Below are 25,034 nucleotides of genomic sequence, written 5' to 3'. Positions count from 1 at the left end.
GACATACTGTTGTTACTGACTGAAGCTGCTATGGTAACACTGACATACTGTAGTTACTGACTGAAGCTGCTATGGTAACACACAGACATACTGTAGTTACTGACTGAAGCTGCTATGGTAACAGACATACTGTAGTTACTGACTGAAGCTGCTATGTTAACACACAGACATACTGTAGTTACTGACTGAAGCTGCTATGGTAACACACAGACATACTGTAGTTACTGACTGAAGCTGCTATGGTAACACACAGACATACAGTAGTTACTGACTGAAGCTGCTATGGTAACAGACATACTGTAGTTACTGAGTGAAGCTGCTATGGTAACACACAGACACACTGTAGTTACTGACTGAAGCTGCTATGGTAACACAGACATACTGTAGTTACTGACTGAAGCTGCTATGGTAACACAGACATACTGTAGTTACTGACTGAAGCTGCTATGGTAACACAGACATACTGTAGTTACTGACTGAAGCTGCTATGGTAACACACAGACATACTGTAGTTACTGACTGAAGCTGCTATGGTAACACACAGACATACAGTAGTTACTGACTGAAGCTGCTATGGTAACAGACATACTGTAGTTACTGACTGAAGCTGCTATGGTAACACACAGACATACTGTAGTTACTGACTGAAGCTGCTATGGTAACACACAGACATACTGTAGTTACTGACTGAAGCTGCTATGGTAACAGACATACTGTAGTTACTGACTGAAGCTGCTATGGTAACACACAGACATACTGTAGTTACTGACTGAAGCTGCTATGGTAACACAGAGACATACTGTAGTTACTGACTGAAGCTGCTATGGTAACACACAGACATACTGTAGTTACTGACTGAAGCTGCTATGGTAACAGACATACTGTAGTTACTGACTGAAGCTGCTATGGTAACACACAGACATACTGTAGTTACTGACTGAAGCTGCTATGGTAACACAGACATACTGTAGTTACTGACTGAAGCTGCTATGGTAACACAGACATACTGTAGTTACTGACTGAAGCTGCTATGGTAACAGAGACATACTGTAGTTACTGACTGAAGCTGCTATGGTAACACAGACATACTGTAGTTACTGACTGAAGCTGCTATGGTAACACAGAGGCAGCCAGTTATTCTACCTTGGGTACGAAGAGCACCACCAGGGTGATGTAGACGGAGAAGACGATGGCCAGGGAGGCGAAGGCAAACGAGGCGTCCTGCTGCGACGACAAGATCATGGTGACGGGAGCCGTGATCATACACAACACCTGTAGGGAGGAGGGGGAGAGAGGGGGGTTGGCGAAGGAGGAGGAGGAGGAGGAGGTGGGGTAGGGGAGAGATAGAGGGGTGAGACATAGGGGGTAGGAGGAGAGAGACAAATATAGAGAAAGAGAGAGGAGGCAGAGGAAGAGGAGAGAGACAAATAGGAGAGAGAGAGAGAGAGAGAGAGAGAGAGAGAGAGAGAGAGAGATGTGGAATAGAGGGAGAGAGAGAGAGAAAGAGATGTGGAATAGTGGGAGAGAGAGAGATGTGGAATAGTGGGAGAGAGAGATGTGGAATAGTGGGAGAGAGAGAGATGTGAAATAGTGGGAGAGAGAGAGATGTGAAATAGTGGGAGAGAGAGAGATGTGGAATAGTGGGAGAGAGAGATATGTGGAATAGTGGGAGAGAGAGAGATGTGAAATAGTGGGAGAGAGAGATATGTGGAATAGTGGGAGAGAGAGAGATGTGGAATAGTGGGAGAGAGAGATATGTGGAATAGTGGGAGAGAGAGAGAGAGATGTGGAATAGTGGGAGAGACAGAGAGAGAGAGAGAGAGAGAGATGTTTAATAGTGGGAGAGAGAGAGAGAGATGTTTAATAGTGGGTGGGAGAGAGAGAGAGGGTGGTGAAAAATGAGAGAGAGGACAGAGAGGGAGGTTAGAAATCCATACGTATTGACAATCTGTCATCTCTTCTCAACCTGCAAAAATGTATAAATTGGTGGGTCCCCCCTGCGGGACGGATGAACTAACGTAGGCTAATGCAATTAACATGAGGTTGTAAGTAACAAGAACATTTCCCAGGACATAGACATATCTGATATTGGCAGAAAGCTTAAATTCGTGTTAATCTAACTGCACTGTCCAACAGTGCAGTTACAGTAGCTATTACAGTTACAACAGTTACAGTAGCTATTACAGTGAAAGAATACCATGCTATTGTTTGAGGAGAGTGCACAGTTTTGAACATGAAAAGTTATTAATAAACAAATTAGGCACATTTGGGCAGTCTTGATACAACATTTTGAACAGAAATGCAATGGTTCATTGGATCAGAATAAAACTTTGCACGTACACTGCTGCCATATAGTGGCCAAAATCTAAATTGCACCTAGGCTGGAATAATACATTATTGCCTTTCTCTTGCATTTCAAAGATGATGGTATAAAAAATAAAAAAGACAGTTGGTTTTTTCTTTGTATTATCTTTTACCAGATCTAATGTGTTATATTCTCCTACATTCCTTTCACATTTCCACAAAGGTCAGTATTTCCTTTCAAATGGTACCAAGAAAATGCATGTCCTTGCTTCAGGGCCTGAGCTATAGGCAGTTAGATTTGGGTATGTCATTTTAGGCGAAAATGGAAAAAAAGGGGCCGATCCTTAAGAGGTTTTTAACCAGGCTGGCAAATGGAAAAACGGACCCCGAAATCAAAACTGAGGCGATATTTTTCTCTGTCGTGTCATTAATCACAGCGGACAGGTCACAGAAGAAAAGGACGATTATCTCAGTGTACATATTCAATCCACAGCTAGAATGTGCGTCTCAAATGGCACCCTATAGAGTACCACAGTATGAGTCATAATACCCATAAAACCTAGCTCTCAATAGGGGATTTTAGAAACACTTAAAATAAGGGCTATGTTTCGTGTAGGCTTACCCTGGCGTGACGTTTTGATAACCGTGTAAATCTCTCAAGGACAAGGTGACTTTTATCAATATATTCGCATGTATTCGCCCGTCAATTTAAGATAGGATTGGTCACAAACCACCGTATCTGCTGATGTCGCACTTCCGCATCTGCGGTGAAAGGTGACAGAGCTAGAGCAGTGTTTGTCAGAGCATGAGACATCCCGAATATCGGTCTTCTCACAAAATCGTCTGTAACGTCCGAACGTTTTGAACGATGGTGGTCTCTGTTTTTCTCTACAACCCCAACAAGCATCTTGGGACTCGTCGGTACATCCGATCTTACCAACTTCTGTCTGTAGCGTCCAACCAGTTTGGGCACACTAATATGACCTCTCTGTGGAAAGGTGAGACTCATGAACACGTACATGTTGGTTATTTTGCTCACAGGACTCGTCTGAAGGTACACGTCGAAAAATTGTATGGAAGTATATTGAATATAGAGACAAAAATATGGGGTTAAATACATGTAAAAAAAAACACTTTACTAAAATGTATCCTGATCTTTGTTATATAGGACAGACACTTCAGAACAAACTTCATTTAGATTTTTTTTGGGGGGGGTACAATCTGTTGTTCCATCTAGGAAATCTGTTATTCAATGCACTTGTATGAGATAATAGCAGTAAGGCTAAATAAAATGTTTAATCAAATAAATGGTCCAGATTGATGTTGAGATGGATTCGTCCAGGATGGTTCAGATTGATGTTGAGGGATTCATCCAGGATGGTCCAGATTGATGTTGAGATGGATTCATCCAGGATGGTCCAGGTTGATGTTGAAATGGATTCAGTAAGGCCAAATAATATTGTTCATCAAACAAAAGTTCTTAGATATCTTGATACTTCTTAAAAGTCATATCCAAACAGCTAAATGATCATTGGTATGACCGTCTAAAAACAATTCCATATAGCTTAGTAGAACCCCCCCCAGCGTAGACCCTTATGGGTTAATTGCTCCCCTTTGATTGATCTTTAATTCATCTTATCATGAGTGCCTGTAACTTCAGCAGACGGTGGTGGTGGAATCAGTCTCATTTGTTTTACAGAGAAGGGGGTATCGCTGGGCCACCATTCATCACAAGCCCAGATAGAGAGAGAGAGAGAGAGAGAGAGAGAGTAGGGAGGGAGGGAGAAAGAGAGAGCGAGCGAGACAGATGGAAGAGAAATAGAAGAGAGAGAGAGAGAGAGGGGTTAGAGAGAGAGAGAGCAACAGAGAGACAGAGAGAGAGCGAGAGAGAGACAGAGAGGGAAAAGAAAGAGAGGAGAACAGGAAAGTGTGCATAGAAATAAACACATGCAAGTTCTCTCTCCAGAGCCAATTTGCAATTCTCTCAGTCAGCTTGAGTTTAAATTGGGTTCAATGCATAGTGGGTAATCCTCAGAGATGAATTAAAATACAACGATGGAAATTGGGAAACAGGAAATCTGCCATAGTGGGAACAACACTCTTGATTAAAATGCCTTGTCACAGCCGCTGCGCAGCAGAAGAGACTGTGGAGATGTTTATTTTGTATTTCCAGGCTCAATACCAGACATTGAAAGACCACACTGACCAGGCGTATTCTCAATTTGTGAAATTTGGATGCAGAGAATGACATTTAAAAAAATCCAATGCAGGCGTTTTTATCTCAATATAAAATAATTTCTGGGTTACAATAAAGCACCGTACTGTGATTGTTCTCAATTAAAATCATAAAAAAGAAACAAAAATAGCTTCTAAGAAAATTGACATTTCTCAAGCTAAAATTTAGCTAGGACTGTCTGGGAGTGTTCTGAGAAAGGGGCCTAATTGGAGGGGCCTAATTGGAGGAGCCTAATTGGAGGAGCCTAATTGGAGGGTGTGTAACCTGAAAAAATAGCTGTTTTTGGCAGAGAGGGGGGCTTTTCAAAGAGCTCTTACACTAAAAGTACATTACCATAATTTTCACATTTTCACAGTATTATTATTTCAACCTCAATGTGGAGATATACACAAAACAAAGGAAAACCATGCTTTGGACTGCACTATCCCTTTAAACATGTTATACGCATATCTTGAGAATTTCATTTTTCATTTCGTTGTCAGCCACACCACAGGACAGAAAGGGCTAACCAATTACAGAAATAGAGAGATAAATATGACTTGTTCTTTGAAGATCACTAGAACAGGAGAATATCTGTTGAGATGGATTCATCCAGGATGGTCCAGATTGATGTTGAGATGGATTCATCCAGGATGGTCCAGATTGATGTTGAGATGGATTCACCCAGGATGGTCCAGATTGATGTTGAGATGGATTCATCCAGGATGGTTCAGATTGATGTTGAGATGGATTCACCCAGGATGGTCCAGATTGATGTTGAGATGGATTCACCCAGGATGGTTCAGATTGATGTTGAGAGGGATTCACCCAGGATGGTCCAGATTGATGTTGAGATGGATTCATCCAGGATGGTCCAGATTGATGTTGAGATGGATTCACCCAGGATGGTCCAGGTTGAATCCTGGAGAGACATGGAAGTCTCCTCGCCCCAACCAGGGCTTGAACCAGAACCCGTCTGAATGCATCGTCAACTGCCTCCCATGAATTATCGTTACCTATCGCTCCAGAGAAGCCGAGGCCCTGGCAGAGCAAGGGAAACAACTACTTCAAAGTCTCAGAGCGATTAAAACGCTACAAGCGCGCACCGCTAACTGGCTAGCCAATTTACACTAGTTCCACACACACTACAGGCCTGACGAGTGGATGTATTCCCCTGATGAGGAAGCGAAAGAGGCCCTACTTACTACCCATCCTCTCTGCTGCCTCACCTGTTTTCTGGGTCACATTCAGATGGCAGATACTGTAGATCCCCATGTACACAGCCCATATGGTGAAAACACACACACACACATACAACACACACACACACTGTTTTCTGGACCACATTCAGATGGCAGATACTGTAGATCCCCATGTACACAGCCCATATGGTGAAAACACACACACACACACACATACAACACACACACACACTGTTTTCTGGACCACATTCAGATGGCAGATACTGTAGATCCTATAAGGAGCGGGGGCTGTGTAGTCATTTAGGACAGCCCCCATGCTGAAAGCCCCCACTGGCCAGATCCTCATAAGGGGTGAGAGGTACAGTAGGGCTGGAGGTGAGCAGAGACGCAGAGGACCACGGAGGTCAGAGAGCCAGGCATCGGCAGAGAACTAAACGAAGGAGGGGAGGGAGGGAGATAGAGAACGAATGGAGACTGAGAATGAACTGACACACAGCGAGGAGAGAGATAGGCAAATTAGACTGACATACAGATCAGCCCAGCTGTGAGGGAAGTGGACAAACAGACAAACACTCTTACTGACACTGCCCAAAGAAACTCTCTCTCGCTCACGCTCTGTCTCTCTCTCTGTCTCTCTCTCTGTCTCTCTCTCTGTCTCTCTCTCTCTCTCTCTCTCTCTCTCTCTCACTCTCTCTGTCTCTCTCTGTCTCTCTCTCTCTCTCTGTCTCTGTCTCTGTCTCTCTCTCTCTCTGTCTCTCTCTCTCTGTCTCTCTCTCTCTCTCTCTCTCTCTCTCAATTCAAAGGGCTTTATTGGCATGGGAAACCTATGTTTACATTTCCAAAGCAAGTGAAATAGGTAAACAAAAGGGAAATAAACAATGAAAAATGAACAGCAAACATAACTCATAATAAAAAAAAAGAAGGTTTTTGCCAATTTTAACCACACACTTGTTGTTTGTGTACATGGATTTTATAATGTCGTATGTTTTTCCCTCAACATCGCTTTCCATCAATTTGTACAGCAGACGCTCATACCAAACTGAGTCAAAAGCTTTTTTGAAATCAACAAAGCATAAAAACACTTTGCTTTTGTTTTGGTTTGTTTGTTTGTCAATTAGGGTGTGCAGGGAAAATACTTTGTCTGTCGTATGGTAATTTGGTAAAAAGCCAATTTGACATTTGTTCAGTACATTGTTTTCACTGAGGAAATGTACAAGTCTGCTGTAATGATAATGCGTAGGATATTCCCAAGGTTGCTGTTGACGCATAGCCCACGGTAGTTATAGGGCTGAAATTTGTCTCTACTTTTGTGGATTGGGGTGATCAGTCCTTGGTTCCAAATATTGGGGAAGATGGCAGAGCTGAGGATGATGTTAAAGAGTTTAAGTATAGCAAATTGGAATGTGTGGTCTGTATATTTTATCACTTCATTTAGGGTAACATCAACCCCACATGCCTTTTTGGGTTGGAGATGTTTGTATTTTGTCATGTAGTTCATTCAATATAATTGGACAATCCAGTGGGTTATGTAAGTCTTTAATAGCTGATTCTAAAATGTGTATTTTATCATGTATATGTTTTTGCTGTTTGTTCTTTGTTATAGAGCCAAAAAAGATTGGAGAAGTGGTTTACCCATACATCTCCATTTTGGATAGATAACTCTTCATGTTGTTGTTTGTTTAGTGTTTTCCATATTTTCCCAGAAGTGATTAGAGTCTATGGATTCTTAATAAAATACATTGAGCTGATTTCTGAAGTGCTGTTCCTTCTTTTTCTGTAGTGTATTTCTGTATTGTTTTAGTGATTCACCATAGTGAAGGCGTAAACTCAGATTTTCTGGGTCTCTATGTTTTTGGTTGGATAGGTTTGTCAATATCTTTCTTAGGTTTATCCATTCTTCTTCAAACCATTTCAAATCAAATCAAATTTTATTTGTCACACACACGCAGAATACAACAACGCTTCCTTACAAGCCCTTAACCAACAAATTTTTAAGAAAAATACCTAAAGAAAATAAGAAATAAAAGTAAAAAACAATTAAAGAGCAGCAGTAAAATAACAATGTGGAGGCTATATACAGGGTGTTACGGTACAGAGTCAATGTGGAGGCTATATACAGGGTGTTACGGTACAGAGTCAATGTGGAGGCTATATACAGGGTGTTACGGTACAGAGTCAATGTGGAGGCTATATACAGGGGGTACCGGTACAGAGTCAATGTGGAGGCTATATACAGGGGGGTACCGGTACAGAGTCAATGTGGAGGCTATATACAGGGGGTACCGGTACAGAGTCAATGTGGAGGCTATATACAGGGGTACGGTATAGAGTCAATGTGGTGGCTATATACAGGGGATACTGGTAACAAGTCAATGTGGAGGCTATATACAGGGGGTACCGGTACAGAGTCAATGTGGAGGCTATATACAGGGGATACCGGTACAGAGTCAATGTGGAGGCTATATACAGGGGATACTGGTAACAAGTCAATGTGGAGGCTATATACAGGAGGTACCGGTACAGAGTCAATGTGGAGGCTATATACAGGGGGGTACCGGTACAGAGTCAATGTGGAGGCTATATACAGGGTGTTACGGTATAGAGTCAATGTGGTGGCTATATACAGGGGATACTGGTAACAAGTCAATGTGGAGGCTATATACAGGGTGTTACGGTATAGAGTCAATGTGGTGGCTATATACAGGGGATACTGGTAACAAGTCAATGTGGAGGCTATATACAGGGGGTACCGGTACAGAGTCAATGTGGAGGCTATATACAGGGGATACCGGTACAGAGTCAATGTGGAGGCTATATACAGGGGATACTGGTAACAAGTCAATGTGGAGGCTATATACAGGGTGTACCGGTACAGAGTCAATGTGGAGGCTATATACAGGGGGTACCGGTACAGAGTCAATGTGGAGGCTATATACAGGGGGTACTGGTACAGAGTCAATGTGGAGGCTATATACAGGGGGTACCGGTACAGAGTCAATGTGGAGGCTATATACAGGGGATACCGGTACAGAGTCAATGTGGAGGCTATATACAGGGGATACTGGTAACAAGTCAATGTGGAGGCTATATACAGGGGGTACCGGTACAGAGTTAATGTGGAGGCTATATACAGGGGGTACCGGTACAGAGTCAATGTGGAGGCTATATACAGGGGATACCGGTACAGAGTTAATGTGGAGGCTATATACAGGGGATACCGGTACAGAGTCAACGTGCGGGGGTAGCGGTTAGTCGAGGTAATATGTACATGTAGGTAGAGTTATTAAAGTGACTATGCATGGGGGTAGAAGCTGTTTAGTAGCCTCTTGGACCTAGACTTGGCGCTCCGATAACGCTTGCTGTGCGGTAGCAGAGAGAACAGTCTATGATTAGGGTGGCTGGAGTCTCTGACAATTTTTAGGGCCTTCGTCTGACACCGCCTGGTACTGAGGTCTTGGATGGCAGGAAGCTTGGCCCCAGTGATGTACTGGGCCGTACGCACTACCCTCTGTAGTGCCTTGCGGTCGGAGACCGAGCAGTTTCCATACCAGGCAGTGATGTAACCCTACCAGGCATACCTGCCATACTAGGCAGTGATGCTCTCGATGGTAAAGCTGTAGAACTTTTTGAGGATTTGAGGATCCAAATCTTTTTAGTCTCCTGAGGGGGAGAATACCTGCCCAGTCGATGAGAATGGAGGCGTTGCTCGGTCCTCCTCATCCTGTAGTCCACAATCATCTCCTTTGTCTTGATCACGTTGAGGTTGTTGTTCTTGCACCATACGTTCAGGTCTGCGACCTCCTCCCTATAGGCCGTCTCGTCATTGTGTCATCGGCAAACTTAATGATGGTGTTGAAGTCGTGCCTTGCCGTGCAGTCATGAGTGAACAGTGAGTACAGGAAGGGACTGAGCACACACCCCTGAGGGGTCTCCGTATTGAGAATCAGCGTGATTGATGTGTTGTTATCTACCCTTACCACCTGGGGGCGGCCCGTCAGGAAGTCCAGGATCCAGTTGCAGAGGGAGGTGTTTAGTCCCAGGGTCCTTAGCTTAGTGATGAGCTTTGACGGCACTATGGTGTTGAACGCTGAGCGTGATCCTTTTGTCCAGGTGGGAAAGGGCAGTGTGGAGTGCAATAGAGATTGCAGTATCTGTGGATCTGTTGGAGCGGTATGCAAATTGGAGAGGGTCTAGGGTTTCTGGGATAATGGTGTTGTTGTGGGCCATTACCAGCCTTTCAAAGCACTTCATGGCTACAGACGTGAGTGCTACTGGTCGGTAGTCATTTAGGCAGGTTACCTTAGTGTTCTTGGGCACAGGGACTATGATGGTCTGCTTGAAACATGTTGGTATTACAGACTCAGACAGGGAGAGGTTGAAAATGTCAGTGAAGACACTTGCCAGTTGGTCAGAGCATGCTCGCAGTACACGTCCTGGTAATCCGTCTGGCCCTGCGGCCTTGTGAATGTTGACCTGTTTAAAGGTCTTACTCACATTGGCTGCGGAGAGCGTGATCACACAGTGGTCGGGAACAGCTGATGCTCTCATGAATGTTTCAGTGTTACTTGCCTCGAAGCGAGCATAGAAGTAATTTAGCTTGTCTGGTAGGCTCGTGTCACTGGTCAGCTCTCGGCTGTGCTTCCATTTGTAGTCTGTAATAGTTTGCAAGCCCTGCCACATCTGACGAGCGTCGGAGCCGGTGTAGTACGATTTGATCTTAGTCCTGTATTGACGCTTTGCCTGTTTGATGGTTCGTCTGAGGGCATAGCAGGATTTCTTATAAGCTTCCGGGTTAGAGTCCCGCTCCTTGAAAGCGGCAGCTCTAGCCTTTAGCTCGATGCAGATGTTGCCTGTAATCCATGGCTTCTGGTTGGAGTATGTACGTACAGTCACTGTGGGGACAACATCATCGATGCACTTATTGGTGAAGCCAGTGACTCATGTGGTGTACTCCTCAATGCCATCGGAAGAATCCCAGAACACATTCCAGTCTGTGCTAGCAAAACAGTCCTTTAGCTTAGCATCTGCTTCATCTGACCACTTTTTTATTGACCCGAGTCACTGGTGCTTCCTGCTTTAATTTTTGCTTGTAAGCAGGAATCAGGAGGATAGAATGATGGTCAGATTTACCAAATGGAGGGTGAGGGAGAGCTTTGTACACGTCTCTGTGTGTGGAATAAAGGAGTAAAGGTTGTCTAGAGTTTTTTTCCCATCTGGTTGCACATTTAACATGCTGGTATAAATGAGGTAAAAACTGATTTAAGTTTCTCTGCATTAAAGCTGGAAGAGTGTTTTCCTGTTTGTAGTTCATTGAGTGCGGTCTTAGTGCTAGCATCGGTTTGTGGTGGTAAATAGACAGCTATGAAGAATATAGAGGAAAACTCTCTAGGTAGATAGTGTATTCTACAGCTTATCATGAGATACTCTACTACAGGCGAGCACAACCTTGAGACTTCCTTAGATAACGTGCACCAGCTGTTGTTTACAGATATACATAGACCGCCACCACATGTCTTACCAGAGGCTGCTGTTCTATCCTGCCGGTACAGTGTATAACCCGCCAGCTCTATGTTAATCATGTCATCGTTCAGACTCAGTAAAACATAAGATATTACAGTTTTTAATACCCCGTTGGTAAGATATATAGTTTTTTAGTTCGTCCCTTTTATTATCCAGCGATTGTACGTTGGCCAATAGTACCGATGACAAAGGCAGATCAGCCACTCGTCGCCTGATCCTCACAAGGCACCCCGATCTCCTTCCGCGAAACCTCTGTCTCTTTCTCCTGCGAACGCCTGTTCGGGTGTCTGGAGTAAATCCCCCTCGTCCGACTCGTTAAAGAAACATTCTTTGTCCAATTCAAGGTGAGTAATCGCTGTTCTGATGTCCAGAAGCTCTTTTCGGTCATAAGAGACGGTAGCAGCAACATTATGTACAAAATAAGTTACAAACAATGCAAAAAAAATAAACAAAATAGCACAGTTCATTAAGAGCCCATAAAACGTCATCTATCCTCTCCGGCAACATTTGTCATAGTTGTTCATTTTCTTTGGTTATCTGCTTGAATTTTTTTGATTTGATAGGGAAGCTGAGAGGTCAAATATATTGTTTAGGTTTTCTACTGCCAAATTTACATCTTCACTATTACAGTGGAACGTTTTGTCCAGGAAGTAGCCTTAAAGGGATCGAATTTGTCGTTTCCTAATTGTTATTTGGTAGGTTTCCACACTATTTTCCTTCCATCTATAGCATTTCTTAATATTATTCAGCTCCTTTAGCTTTGATGCCTCATGATTGAGTATTGCTCTGTTGAAGTAGACTGTGATTTTGCTGTGATCTGATAGGGATGTCAGTAGGCTGATTTAGAAAGCTTTGGTAGACTCTGGGTTGAGGTCAGTGATAAAGTACTCTACAGTACTACTGCCAAGAGTTGAGCTATAGGTGTACCTACCATAGGAGACCCTCGAAGCCTACCATTGACTATGTATAGTTGAAGTTGGAAGTTTACATACACCTTGGCCAAATACATTTAACTCAGTTTTTCACAATTCCTGACATTTAATCGTAGTAAAAATTCCCTGTGTTAGATCAGCTAGGATCACCACTTTATTTTCAGAATGTGAAATGTCAGAATAATAGTAGAGAGAATTATTTATTTCAGCTTTTATTTCTTTCGTCACATTCCCAGTGGGTCAAAAGCGTCTCCTTCCTGAGCGGTATGACGGCTGCGTGGTTCCATGGTGTTTATACTTGCTTACTATTGTTTGTACAGATGAACGTGGTACCTTCAGGTGTTTGGAAATTGCTCCCAATGATGAACCAGACTTGTTGAGATCTACAATTTGTTTTCTGAGGTCTTGGCTGATTTCTTTTGATTTTCCCATGATGTCAAGCAAAGAGGCAGTGAGTTTGAAGGTAGCCTTGAAATACATCCACAGGTACACCTCCAATTGACTTAAATGATGTCAATTAGCCTATCAGAAGCTTCTAAAGCCATGACATAATTTTCTGGAATTTTCCAAGCTGTTTGAAGGCACGGTCAATTTAGTGTATGTAAACTTCTGACCCACTGGAATTGTGATTTATAAGTGATTTATAAGTGAATTATAAGTGAAACAATCTGTCTGTAAACAATTGTTGGAAAATTACTTGTGTCATGCACAAAGTAGATGTCCTAACTGACTTGCCAAAACTATAGTTTGTTAACAAGAAATGTGTGGAGTGGTTGAAAAACGAGTTTTAATGACTCCAACCTAAGTGTATGTAAACTTCCGATATCAACTGTACATGCCCAGCGTCAAACAAAGCTGCAGGAGTTGTGATCCGTTTCTGTTGGTTATGTTGTCGTTGTTGTGCCTAGGGGGGCATATGGGGGAGGGAATGCTGTCACCTCCAGGTAGGTGTTTGTCCCCCTGTGTGCTGAGGGTGTCAGGTTTTTGTCCTATTCTGGTATTTAGGTCACCACAGACTAGTACTATGTCCCTGGGCCTGTAAATGGTTGATCTTCCCCTCTAGGATGGAGAAGCTGTCTTCATTAAGGGGATTCTAGTGTGGGGATATAGGTAGCACACAGGAGAATATTTTTCTCTGTTGAGATCATTTCCATATTAATTTCCAGCCAGATGTAAAACGTTCCTGTTTTGATTAATTTAATAGAGTGAGGTAGGTCTGCTCTATACCAAATTAGCATACTCCCTGATTCCCTTCCCTGTTTTACACCTGGTAGTTTGGTGGATGGGACAACCAGCTCTCTGTAACCTGGAGGGAGACCAGTGGGTCCATCTCCTCTATACCATGTCTTTCTCTCTCTGTCTCACACATACAGGTTGACTAGACAGACAGACAGGTTGACTAGACAGACAGACAGACAGACAGACAGACAGACAGACAGACAGACAGACAGACAGACAGACAGACAGACAGACAGACAGACAGACAGACAGACAGACAGACAGACAGACAGACAGACAGACAGACAGACAGACAGGTTGACTAGACAGACAGACAGACAGACAGACAGACAGACAGACAGACAGACAGACAGACAGACAGACAGACAGACAGACAGACAGACAGACAGACAGACAGGTTGACTAGACAGACAGACAGGTTGACTAGACAGACAGACAGACAGACAGACAGACAGACAGACAGACAGACAGACAGACAGACAGACAGACAGACAGACAGACAGACAGACAGACAGACAGACAGACAGACAGACAGACAGACAGACAGACAGACAGACAGACAGACAGAGATTCAAACATAAAGACCAGCGAGGCTAAAACAGACTAGGCCAACATTTATCATCCATATAAAAATACGTTTAGCGATCTACTACTGACTCTTTTTAGCCAGAACAATAGGCTACCTGGTGAGATGATTCATCATTTTTATATTTCAGATAGGTTTGGGTGCCCACTGGAACTACATAGAAAATGACATTGAACCAACATGGAATAGACGTTGAATTGACGTCTGTGTGTCACACCCTGACCTGAGAGAGACGGTTTGTTTCTCTATGTGGTTAGGTCAGGGTGTGGGGTGGGCATTTTATGGAGTCTATTTATTTGTGTTGAGCTGAGTATGGTTCCTAATCAGTGGACAGCTGTCTATCGTTGTCTCTGATTAGGAACCATACTTAGGCAGCCTTTCCCCACCTGTTAGTTGTGGGATCTTTATTTTTGTACTGCTTGTTAAGCCAACAAGACGTTACGATTGTTGTCATTGTTTATTATTTTGTTTGTAGTGTTCTGATTTATAATTAAATACAAAGATGAACACTCACCACGCTGCAGCTTGGTCTACTCCCTTTGACGGCCGTGACACTGTGCCCAGTGGATGGCTACTGGCTATATGCCTAAAGATAAGCCATTGTAACATCGCACAGCCTTCAACAGGATGGGATTAATATAATCATTTTTGGTTTTCGCTGTTTGTGGGTTTTATCTGGTTTTAACAAAACAATGTCTTTGCAATCATAATCTGTATGTCTTATTGCCAAATTCAGAGTATAAATAAAAATATAGTTATTAATCTTATAAACGTAGAATTAATTACTTTCTTATCAGTTCGGTGGATATTAGATTTGTAACACATCACGTCAGGCTTTCCACTATCTTATCTGCACTATCAAAACTCTTCCCTACTCCATGTGAGTGAGTGAGTGAGTGAGTGAGTGAGTGAGTGAGTGAGTGAGTGAGTGAGTGAGTGAGTGAGTGAGTGAGTGAGTGAGTGAGTGAGTGAGTGAGTGAGTGAGTGAGAAGAACCTATCAATGGATTTCATGTATTGTGTTTTGTATTTAGTAAATATTTGTTATTAATTATTTGAATAAATGTGTTAAAAGTAACTGCAAACTTTGACAGGGTTTTTTCTCAGAAACATGGTTTGGTGACACTCAGCATGTAATGGCAGGCAACGAGCTTATGATTTATTATTTAGAGTAGATAGATCACGGTGGACTCATTAGAAAACTAACATTCTCCTTGTTACAAAACTCCAATGTGACTGATTATGATGGCGCAAGTCACATATTCTGGAAAATGTAATGATATTTGTGAGGAAAAACAGGGCTACCCGGCTGGCAACGAGCACTCTGCAGGCAGGCTGCCCTCCAAAGTGATGGTATAGGGGCAGGCAGGCAGGCTGCCCTCCAAAGTGATGGTGTAGGGGCAGGCAGGCAGGCTGCCCTCCAAAGTGATGGTGTAGGGGCAGGCAGGCAGGCTGCCCTCCAAAGTGATGGTGTAGGGGCAGGTAGGCAGGCAAGCTGCCATCCAAAGTGATGGAGAACCAGCCCTGTCTCCCCATCCCCATACCCCTTAACCAGCCCTGTGGGGGCTCCCCATCCCCAATGTGTAGCCCCTAAGTGATGGAGAACCAGCCCTGTCTCCCCATCCCCATACCCCTGAACCAGCCCTGTCTTCCCCATACCCCTGAACCAGCCCTGTCTCCCCATACCCCTGAACCAGCCCTGTCTCCCCATACCCCTGAACCAGCCCTGTCTCCTACATCCCCATACCCCTGAACCAGCCCTGTCTCCCCATCCAACCCCTGAACCAGCCCCTGTCTCCCCATCCCCATACCCCTGAACCAGCCCTGTCTCCCCATCCCCATACCCCTGAACCAGCCCTGTCTCCCCATACCCCTGAACCAGCCCTGTCTCCCCATCCCCATACCCCTGAACCAGCCCTGTCTCCCCATCCCCATACCCCTGAACCAGCCCTGTCTCCCCATCCCCATCCCCCTGAACCAGCCCTGTCCACCCATCCCCATCCCCCCTGAACCAGCCCTGTCTCTCCATCCCCATACCCCTGAACCAGCCCTGTCTCCCCATCCCCATCCCCCTGAACCAGCCCTGTCCACCCATCCCCATACCCCTGAACCAGCCCTACTCCCAACTGAAGAAGGAGGTGAGCAGCATTGTGTTGAATGACATGTCAGTTGGCATAATTGCAGGTACTGCAATGCATTGAGGACAGGAATGTGATTCTCCAGTCAGGAAACATCTCACTTGACACAGTGGCAGCCAATATCAATAGCCTTAAAGGAAGAGATGCCGGCTCTTAGAGATGAATGGGAGTCTCTCCTGTCTGAGGCAACACTGATTACTACGCAAATGGATGTTGCACCTCAATTTAGCAAGAAGCACAGCCGCCAGAGGAAAAGGTGTTTTGGAACACAGTGTTTTTTACTGCTATGGACAACATCATAAGTGACTTGGGCACTAGGTTCCACACCACTGCAAAAATTGTAGAAGAATTTTCTGCTGTTCTGAAAGTTGGGCAGATTAGCGAGGATAAAGTCCCTTCTGTGTGTCAACCACTGATCATGAAGTATTCCAGAGATCTTACACCTGAGTTTTCATAATGAAGTAAGACACCTGAACACTGTATCTGCTGCCACTTTCCCCCCTAACTTGTCCCCCCTCTTGGTCTCCTGAATGCAATTTGTAAGATGCAGCTACAAAGTATATTTTGCACGCTGCCTGTGACTGTTGCTGGTGGCGAGAGAGCTTTCAGTAAGCTAAAACTGATTAAAAAAACTATTTGAGGTCCACTATGTCCCTGGACAGGCTTTGCAGTCTTGCCATGCTGCCCATTGAAAGTCAGTTAGCTAGAAAGCTGGACTTTATAGTCTTCCCTGTGGCTCAGTTGGTAGAGCATGGTGTGTGCAACGCCAGGGTTGCGGGTTTGATTCCCACGGGGGGCCAGTACAAACAAATGCATGAAATGAAATGCATGAAATGAAATGTATGCATTCATTACTGTAAGTCGCTCTGGATAAGAGCGTCTGCTAAATGACTAAAATGTAAATGTTCATAGACTTGATCAGTGACTTTGCTAGCAAGAAGGTTCGGCGCTGGGCTCTTGGTGAGTAAGGCTGAGCAAGGGCCGGTGATAACTGTTAAATGGCATGGCTATGGATATTGGATCACTACACAACATGATGCCCACAGGCTGAGAACAAGATATATCAAAGTAATGGCTGGATTGCCATAAAATTTGTTGTGCACAATCAAGACCCCAAGTGGAAGAAACCTATTGATTTGGTGACCTCTTGACCTTTCCTCTAGCGCCACCATCAGGCCTTTTCATTTCCATTTTGTTTTCCATTTCCACTTTTCCAGCTGTATATTTTCTAGTAGGTATGTATACTTAGTTCAAACATCTGCTGCTGATTTTAGTATTTTGTTTGTTATATCATTCTATAGATGATAATGTTAATGTATTTTAATTGAAGAGGTTAATGTATATTTAACTTATATTTATTTTAAGTTATTCATTAATGTTAAGAGAATTTTCCATTCAAGAACTTGACCATTAAAATTACATTTAGACTGTAAAAGATGGCCTTGAGCACTTTTCTTATAGAGGGTATCAGTCTTGCATCAAATAGTGAATTCCACTGTATGCAGAATGTTGCATGCACGTCTGCACGGTGTTATATTTTCACAGCTCACTGTCAGTAAATATCCTACAGTAAATATTGGACTACAAGAGAGTTGCAAGCCTGCAAATGTAGAGTGATTTAAAGCTGTAAATGGGTCGATTGGCTTCTGGAGGTGTGTGGTTACAGGCAGGGTTGGTGTGGCCTGTGGTGGTGGGGCCCAATGTGATATATTTTCATGGGGCCCAAAATCTCTGCAGTGTGCAGTTCGGCAGTGTCAATTATGCTGTGTACTTTGAATTTATGCCAACTTTGTGTGTCGTAAATATGCTAGAAGTAAATATGCTAGACTAAAAGGCATCCATCCAACAACCTGTTTGGATAATGTGCTATTTTGTTTTCTGCCAATCTGCTGCTGCACATGTTATGTATTCTGTGGAATTGCATTAACGCGACATTGGGGGAAAAAATGTTGTAATTTCCCGACTCTTGTCAAAAACTATTTAGGGAAATGTGAAGAGTGGTCCCGGAACAGTTCTGGGATCCCAGTTACCCCTGTTATTCCCTAGTTTGCTCTGGGGTCCACAACTTTTTGGGAGTTGTGGGTCAAAAAGTTTCAAAACCACTGGGTTACAAGATAGTAGCAACAAATGGAATTGGCTTGGATACAGTAAGGCTTCTATTTTCACTGAAATTGTGATAGTCATTGTTAATAACTTTAGCATTTATTCCAGTTCAAAATATTTTTTTTGCTAAATTAATTTACTCATCGGATTATGCTACTTTCCCCTCTTCTTGTAATAATAGCTCAACTAGTCTGCCATCACAGTTGCTGTTTTTTTGTGGGTTTCCCTTTTTTGTTTGAGCACATGCCCCCCAAAAGGTGTGTGCATGGCCCTGCTGCTAAATGACCAAAATGTAAATGTATACAGTACCAGTCAAAAGTTTGGACACACCTACGCATTCAAGGGTTTTTCTTTATTTTTTTTTTACTATTTCCTACATTGTAGAATAATAGTGAAGACATCAAAACTATGAAATAACACATATGGAATCATGTAGTAACCAAAAAAGTGTTAAACAAATCAAAATAGATTTTAGATTCTTCAAAGTAGCGACCCTTTGCCTTGATGACAGCTTTGCACATTCTTGGTATTCTCTCAACCAGCTTTATGAGCTAGTTACCTGGAATGCATTTCAATTAAACAGGTGTGCATTGTTAAAAGAGGTGTGCATTGTTTTTTAAATTTCTTTCCTTGAGCCAATCAGTCGTGTTGTGACAAGGTAGGGGTGGTACACAGAAGATAGGGAAAGGGGGATACCTAGTCAGTTGTTGAACTGAATATATTCAACCATGTCTTCTGCATTTAACCCAACCCCTCTGAATCAGAGAGGTGCGGGGGGCTGCCTTAATCAACATCCACGGCGCCCGGGGAACAGTGGGTTAACTGCCTTGCTCAGGGGCAGAACGACAGATTTTTACCTTGTCAGCTCGGGGATTCGATCCAGCAACCTTTCGGTTACTGGCCCAATGCTCTAACCACTAGGCTACCTGCTGCCCAAAGCCCTATTTAGTAAAAGATCAAGTCCATATGTGACCCGTTTCAGGAAACTAGGCGTACGTCGCGGGTCACTACTAACACGGGAGAGCCATTTGAACATAAACTTTTTTATTTGATCAAAATGCGTTTTATTGGTGCAGAAATGTCTTCTGGATCATGTTAACTTTAATGTGTCTTAATAACAAACTTGTATGCCATCTGTAAATACGAATAAAATTGTTAACCTCTTACATCTAGATGTTCCGCTAGCAGAACACCTCGCCAATATCCAATGATAGGGCGTGGCGCAAATTACAAACTCCTCAAAAATCCCAAAACTTCAATTTTTCAAACATATTACTATTTTACACCATTTTAAAGACAAGACTCTCCTTTATCTAACCACATTGTCCGATTTCAAAAAGGCTTTACAACGAAAGCAAAACATTAGATTACGTCAGGAGAGTACCCAGCCAGAAATAATCACACACCCATTTTTCAAGCTAGCATATAATGTCACAAAAACCAAAACCACAGCTAAATGCAGCACTAACCTTTGATGATCTTCATCAGATGACACTCCTAGGACATTATGTTATACAATGCATGCATGTTTTGTTGAATCAAGTTCATATTTATATCAAAAACCAGCTTTTTACATTAGCATGTGATGTTCAGAACTAGCATACCCACCGAAACTTCCGGGGAATTTACTAACAATTTACTAAATTACTCACGATAAACATTCACAAAAAGCATAACAATTATTTTAAGAATTATAGATACAGAACTCCTCTATACACTCGATATGTCCGATTTTAAAATAACTTTTTGGTGAAAGCACATTTTGCAATATTCTAAGTACATACGTATTTGAAAATCGCGCCACAGGATTCAACTGGCTGTTACGTAGGTGGGACGATTTGGTGCCACCTAGCCCAGAGAGGTTAAGTTAAAGTGCACTGTTAGCTAGCTAACTTTAGCTGGCTGGCTCGCTGGCTAACGTTATGTGTATGATCTTATCATTTGTATCTCAGAGCTGGGCTAGCTATAGACTAATGTTACCTAGCTAACGTTCAACCTGGATGGTTAGCGACCTGCAAATTCATGCAGGGTAGTAACGTCCAGAGTTGGGACTATGGTTCATTGTTTACCTACTGTAGCTAGCTAACGTTAGCTGGCTGGCTCACTAGCTAACGTTACGTGTATAATCTTATTATTCGTATCTCCGAGCCATTTGGTTGTCTATTCTAGCTACATTTGCTTGTCTAGTTTCGCTCTCGGAGTGTTCAGAGCGCACACTGGACTCTTTATCTGAGGAGTAGGGTTGATCCGAGCCTTCTGATCTAACAACAGCAGTCAAGCACCCAAGCTAACTGGCTAACGTTGGATAGCTTGCTAGCTACTTCCAGACACAAATGAGAGAACAGCTCATTCTGACCACTTTACTCACCCTAGCAGAGCTGGTTAGTCTATTTTAATGTTATCCAGAGTGTTGGCAACTGTGCTGCTGGAAAACGTTTAATTACTCTTTTTTGGCAACGTTTACTGACACCGGCCATGTTAAACGTGTGTTGAGCGTTCGTAAATTTGTCAGTTGTTCTGCGCTCTGGCACACTCAGACGAGAATGCTCTGAAAATGGAGTAGATAGGCAGAGCGAATTTATCAGCTACAGTTGATATCAGAAGTTTACATACACTTAGGTTGGAGTCATTAAAACACGTTTTTCAAGCACTCCACAAATTTCTTCTTAACAAAGTATAGTTTTGGCAAGTCGGTTAGGACATCTACTTTGTGCATGACACAAGTAATTTTTCCAACAATTGTTTACAGATTGTTCCACTTATAATTCACTTATAAATCACTTATAAATCACAATTCCAATGGGTCAGAAGTTTACATACACTAAGTTGACTGTGCCTTTAACTTCAATGGGATGGGGGCAGCATTGGGAAGTTTGGATGAAAAGCATGCCCAGAGTAAACTGCCTGTTACTCAGGCCCAGAAGCTAGGATATGCATATAATTGGTAGATTTGGATAGAAAACACTCTAAAGTTTCCAAAACTGTTAAAATAATGTATGTGAGTATAACAAAACTCATATGGCAGGCGAAAACCTGAGAAAAATCCAACCAGGAAGTGGGAATTCTAAAGTTTGTAGTATTTTAAGTGATCCAGTATCCAGTGTCTGTGGGGTCAGATTGCACTTCCTAAGGCTCCCAGTAGATGTCAACAGTCTTTAGAAGTTGTTGCAGGCTTCTATTGTGAAAGGGGAGAGAATAAGACCACTCAGAGCAAGTGGCTCAGCTGAAAGCCATGAGTTGTTTATCGCGCGTGTCCGTGAGCGCACCGTTCGTTCTCTTTCCTTTCTAATGAAAACGGTATTGTCCGGTTGAAATATTATTGAATATTTATGATAAAAAGATCCTAAGGATTGATTATAAACATCGTTTGATATGTTTCTACAAACTTTAATGGAACTTTTTTGACTTTTCGTCTGGATGTTGTGAGCGCACTTTGTGCCTTTGGATTACTGAACTAAACGCGCGAACAAAATGGAGGTATTTGGACATAAAGAGGGACTTTATTGAACAAAACAAACATTTATTGTGTAACATGGAGTCCTGGGAGTGCCACCAGATTAAGATCATCAAAGGTAAGTGATTAATTTAATCGCTATTTCTGACTTTTGTGAGTCCTCTCCTTGGCTGGAAAATGTCTATGGTTTTTTGTGGCTATGCGCTGTCCTAAAATAATCGCATGGTGTGCTTTCGCCGTAAAGACTTTTTGAAATCGGACACTGTGGTTGGATTAACAAGAAGTTTATCTTTAAAATGGTGTATAATACTTGTATGTCTGAGGAATTTTAATTATGGGATTTCTGTTGTTTGAATTTGGCGCCCTGCAATTTCACTGGCTGTTGTCGAGGTGGGAAGCTAGCATCCCAATGATACCAGAGAAGTTAAACAGCTTGGAAAATTCCAGAAAAAGATGTCATGGCTTTAGAAGCTTCTGATAGGCTAATTGACATAATTTGAGTCAATTGGAGGTGTGCCAGTGGATGTATTTCAAGGCCTATCTTCAAACTCAGTGCCTCTTTGCTTGACATCATGGAAAAATCAAAAGAAATCAGCCAAGACCTCAGAAAACAAATTGTAGACCTCCACAAGTCTGGTTCATCCTTGGGAGCAATTTCCAAACACCTGAAGGTACCACATTCATCTGTACAAACAATAGTATGCAAGTATAAACACTATGGGACCACGCAGCCGTCATACCGCTCAGGAAGGAGACGCGTTCTGTCTCCTAGAGATGAACGTACTTTGGTGCGAAAAGTGCAAATCAATCCCAGAACAACAGCAAAGGACCTTGTGAAGATGCTGGAGGAAACGGGTACAAAAGTATCTATATCCACAGTAAAACGAGTCCTATATCGACATAAACTGAAAGGCCGCTCAGCAAAGAAGAAGCCACTGCTCCAAAACCGCCATACTTTTTGGAGAAATGTCCTCTGGTCTGATGAAACAAAAATAGAACTGTTTGGCCATAATAACCATCGTTATGTTTGGAGGAAAAAGGGGGAGGCTTGCAAGCTGAAGAACACCATCCCAACCGTGAAGCACGAGGGTGGCAGCATCATGTTGTGGGGGTGCTTTGCTGCAGGAGGGATTGGTGCACTTCACAAAATAGATGGCATCACGAGGTAGGAAAATTATGTGGATATATTGAAGCAACATCTCAAGACATCAATCAGGAAGTTAAAGCTTGGTCACATATGGGTCTTCCAAATGGACAATGACCCCAAGCATACTTCCAAAGTTGTGGCAAAATGGCTTAAGGACAACAAAGTCAAGGTACTGGAGTGGCCATCACAAAGCCCTGACCTCAATCCCAGTTCCTGACAGAACTGAAAAAGCGCGTGCAAACAAGGAGGCCTACAAATCTGACTCAGTTACACCAGCTCTGTCAGGAGGAATGGGACAATATTCACCCAACTTATTGTGGGAAGCTTGTGGAAGGCTACCCGAAACATTTGACCCAAGTTAAACAATTTAAAGGCAATGCTTCCAAATACTAATTGAGTGTATGTAAACTTCTGACCCACTGGGAATGTGATGATAGAAATAAAAGCTGAAATAAATCATTCTCTCTACTATTATTCTGACATTTCACATTCTTAAAATAAAGTGGTGATCCTAACTGACCTAAAACAGGGAATTTTTGCTGGGAATAAATGTCAGGAATTGTGAAAAACTGAGTTTAAATGTATTTGGCTAAGGTGTATGTAAACTTCTGACTTCAACTGTATCAGAAATAGTGCAAATAGAATTATAGTCAACCTAAAACATTGTGATACAATTATGAATGTAGTTTATTCAAGTTTTAAACACATTTTCTGTATAAATAGCCTGTAAACTTCTGACTTCAACTGTATATCTATCGACAGTTGTTGCATTGACAATTGAAAGTCCCAGAAGGCATTTCTGCCAAAAAACTAAGAAGTGAAACCTAGTTTTCTGAAACGAGTCACATACAGCATGTGAAAATGAACATACGAAAATGAACTGCAAAGCACACTGGGTATTATTATTGGCTTTGTTTCAGGGTGGAGCTCATTAGAATAATACTCAGCATGCTTTGCAATTGTTAATTTTTACATATACTATTATATTATTTAATTTAGCGGACGCTCTTATCACACCATAGTGCCATCAGACTTCTGATACCAATGCAAGGTGAAAGGGGGCCACAAAATTGTGAACCGCTATAAAAAAAATGGTATTGAAAAGTAATTTGAAAATACAAATTACACCTCTTGAACGTATCTTGTTACAAAATACAGTTTAGCCCAGTGTCATACAAACGACTAAATACTCAAATAAATGTAACAGAAATACTGTACATGACTACAGCACGCACGCACGCACGCACACACACACACACACACAAATACTGTACATGACTACAGCACGCACGCACGCACGCACGCACACACACACACACACACACACACACACACACACACACACACACACACACACACACACACACACACACACACAGAAATACTTACTGAGACGTTGTAGATGGCCATGCCCACAGCGCGGTGGTCATTGATCTTCTCTGTAGATATAGACTTGGTCTCATAAGCCAGAAAAATCCCCAGGAGCAGCAGCAAGCCCTTATAACCATACACCACCCCTACAGAGGGAGGGAGGGAGAGAGAATGTGTTCACTAGGTTTTTAGTATTCACTGGCAGTAGCACCACACTCAGGCCTCATGTTAAAGGTAAGATGATTAACAGATGGGTTTAATGTACATGAAGTACAGAGGCTGAGACCTCTCTCCTTACAAAGCCTCCCTCCATTCCCCTCCCTCCCTCCCTCCCTCCCTCCCTCCCTCCCTCCCTCCCTCCCTCTCTCCTTACAAAGCTTCCCTCTCTCACTCCCTCCCTCTCTCTCCCTCCCCTCCCTCCATCCCTCCCTTCCACCCTCCCTCCCATCCTACTTACCTCCCTTTTTCCTTACCAAGCCTTCCTCTCTCCCCGCCTCTCTTACTCTCTCTCCCTCCCTTCCTTCTTCTCCCTCCCTCCCTCCCTCCCTCCCTTCCCGTCTCCTTACCAAGCCTTCCTCTCTCCCCGCCTCTCTTACTCTCTCTCTCTCTCTCTCTCTCTCTCTCTCTCTCTCTCTCTCTCTCCCTCCCTCCCTCCCTCCCTCCCTCCCCGTCTCCTTACCAAGCCAGGTGTTCATCTTGTCTGAGCTGCAGTGTTCCAGCAGAGGTTGGATCAGAACATCCAGGTCTCCTTTAGGGGCCTCTCTCACAAACTTCTACTCAGACAAACAGAAGAATAATGTTCTCTCACAAACTTCTACTCAGACA

At 43.0% G+C, this 25,034-nt stretch overlaps 1 protein-coding gene across 2 annotated transcripts in view; it reads right to left on the bottom strand.

Annotated features, from left to right (window-relative positions):
- gabbr1b (gamma-aminobutyric acid (GABA) B receptor, 1b) overlaps positions 1-25,034 on the bottom strand; it is a 147,389-nt gene that overhangs the window by 20,344 nt on the left and 102,011 nt on the right. For both annotated transcript variants that reach the window (XM_045709657.1, XM_045709658.1), the window contains 3 exons: positions 24,889-24,982; positions 24,228-24,355; positions 1,144-1,272 (listed from right to left, as the gene is read on the bottom strand). In XM_045709657.1, coding sequence (XP_045565613.1) covers positions 1,144-1,272; positions 24,228-24,355; positions 24,889-24,982 — 351 coding nt within the window. The remainder of the gene's footprint in view (positions 1-1,143; positions 1,273-24,227; positions 24,356-24,888; positions 24,983-25,034) is intronic.

This window comes from Salmo salar, chromosome ssa27 (assembly GCF_905237065.1).
Source record: "Salmo salar chromosome ssa27, Ssal_v3.1, whole genome shotgun sequence".
NCBI lineage: Eukaryota > Metazoa > Chordata > Actinopteri > Salmoniformes > Salmonidae > Salmo > Salmo salar.
The sequence above is the reverse complement of the archived record's forward strand: the minus strand, read 5'-3'. Positions and strand labels throughout refer to the sequence as shown.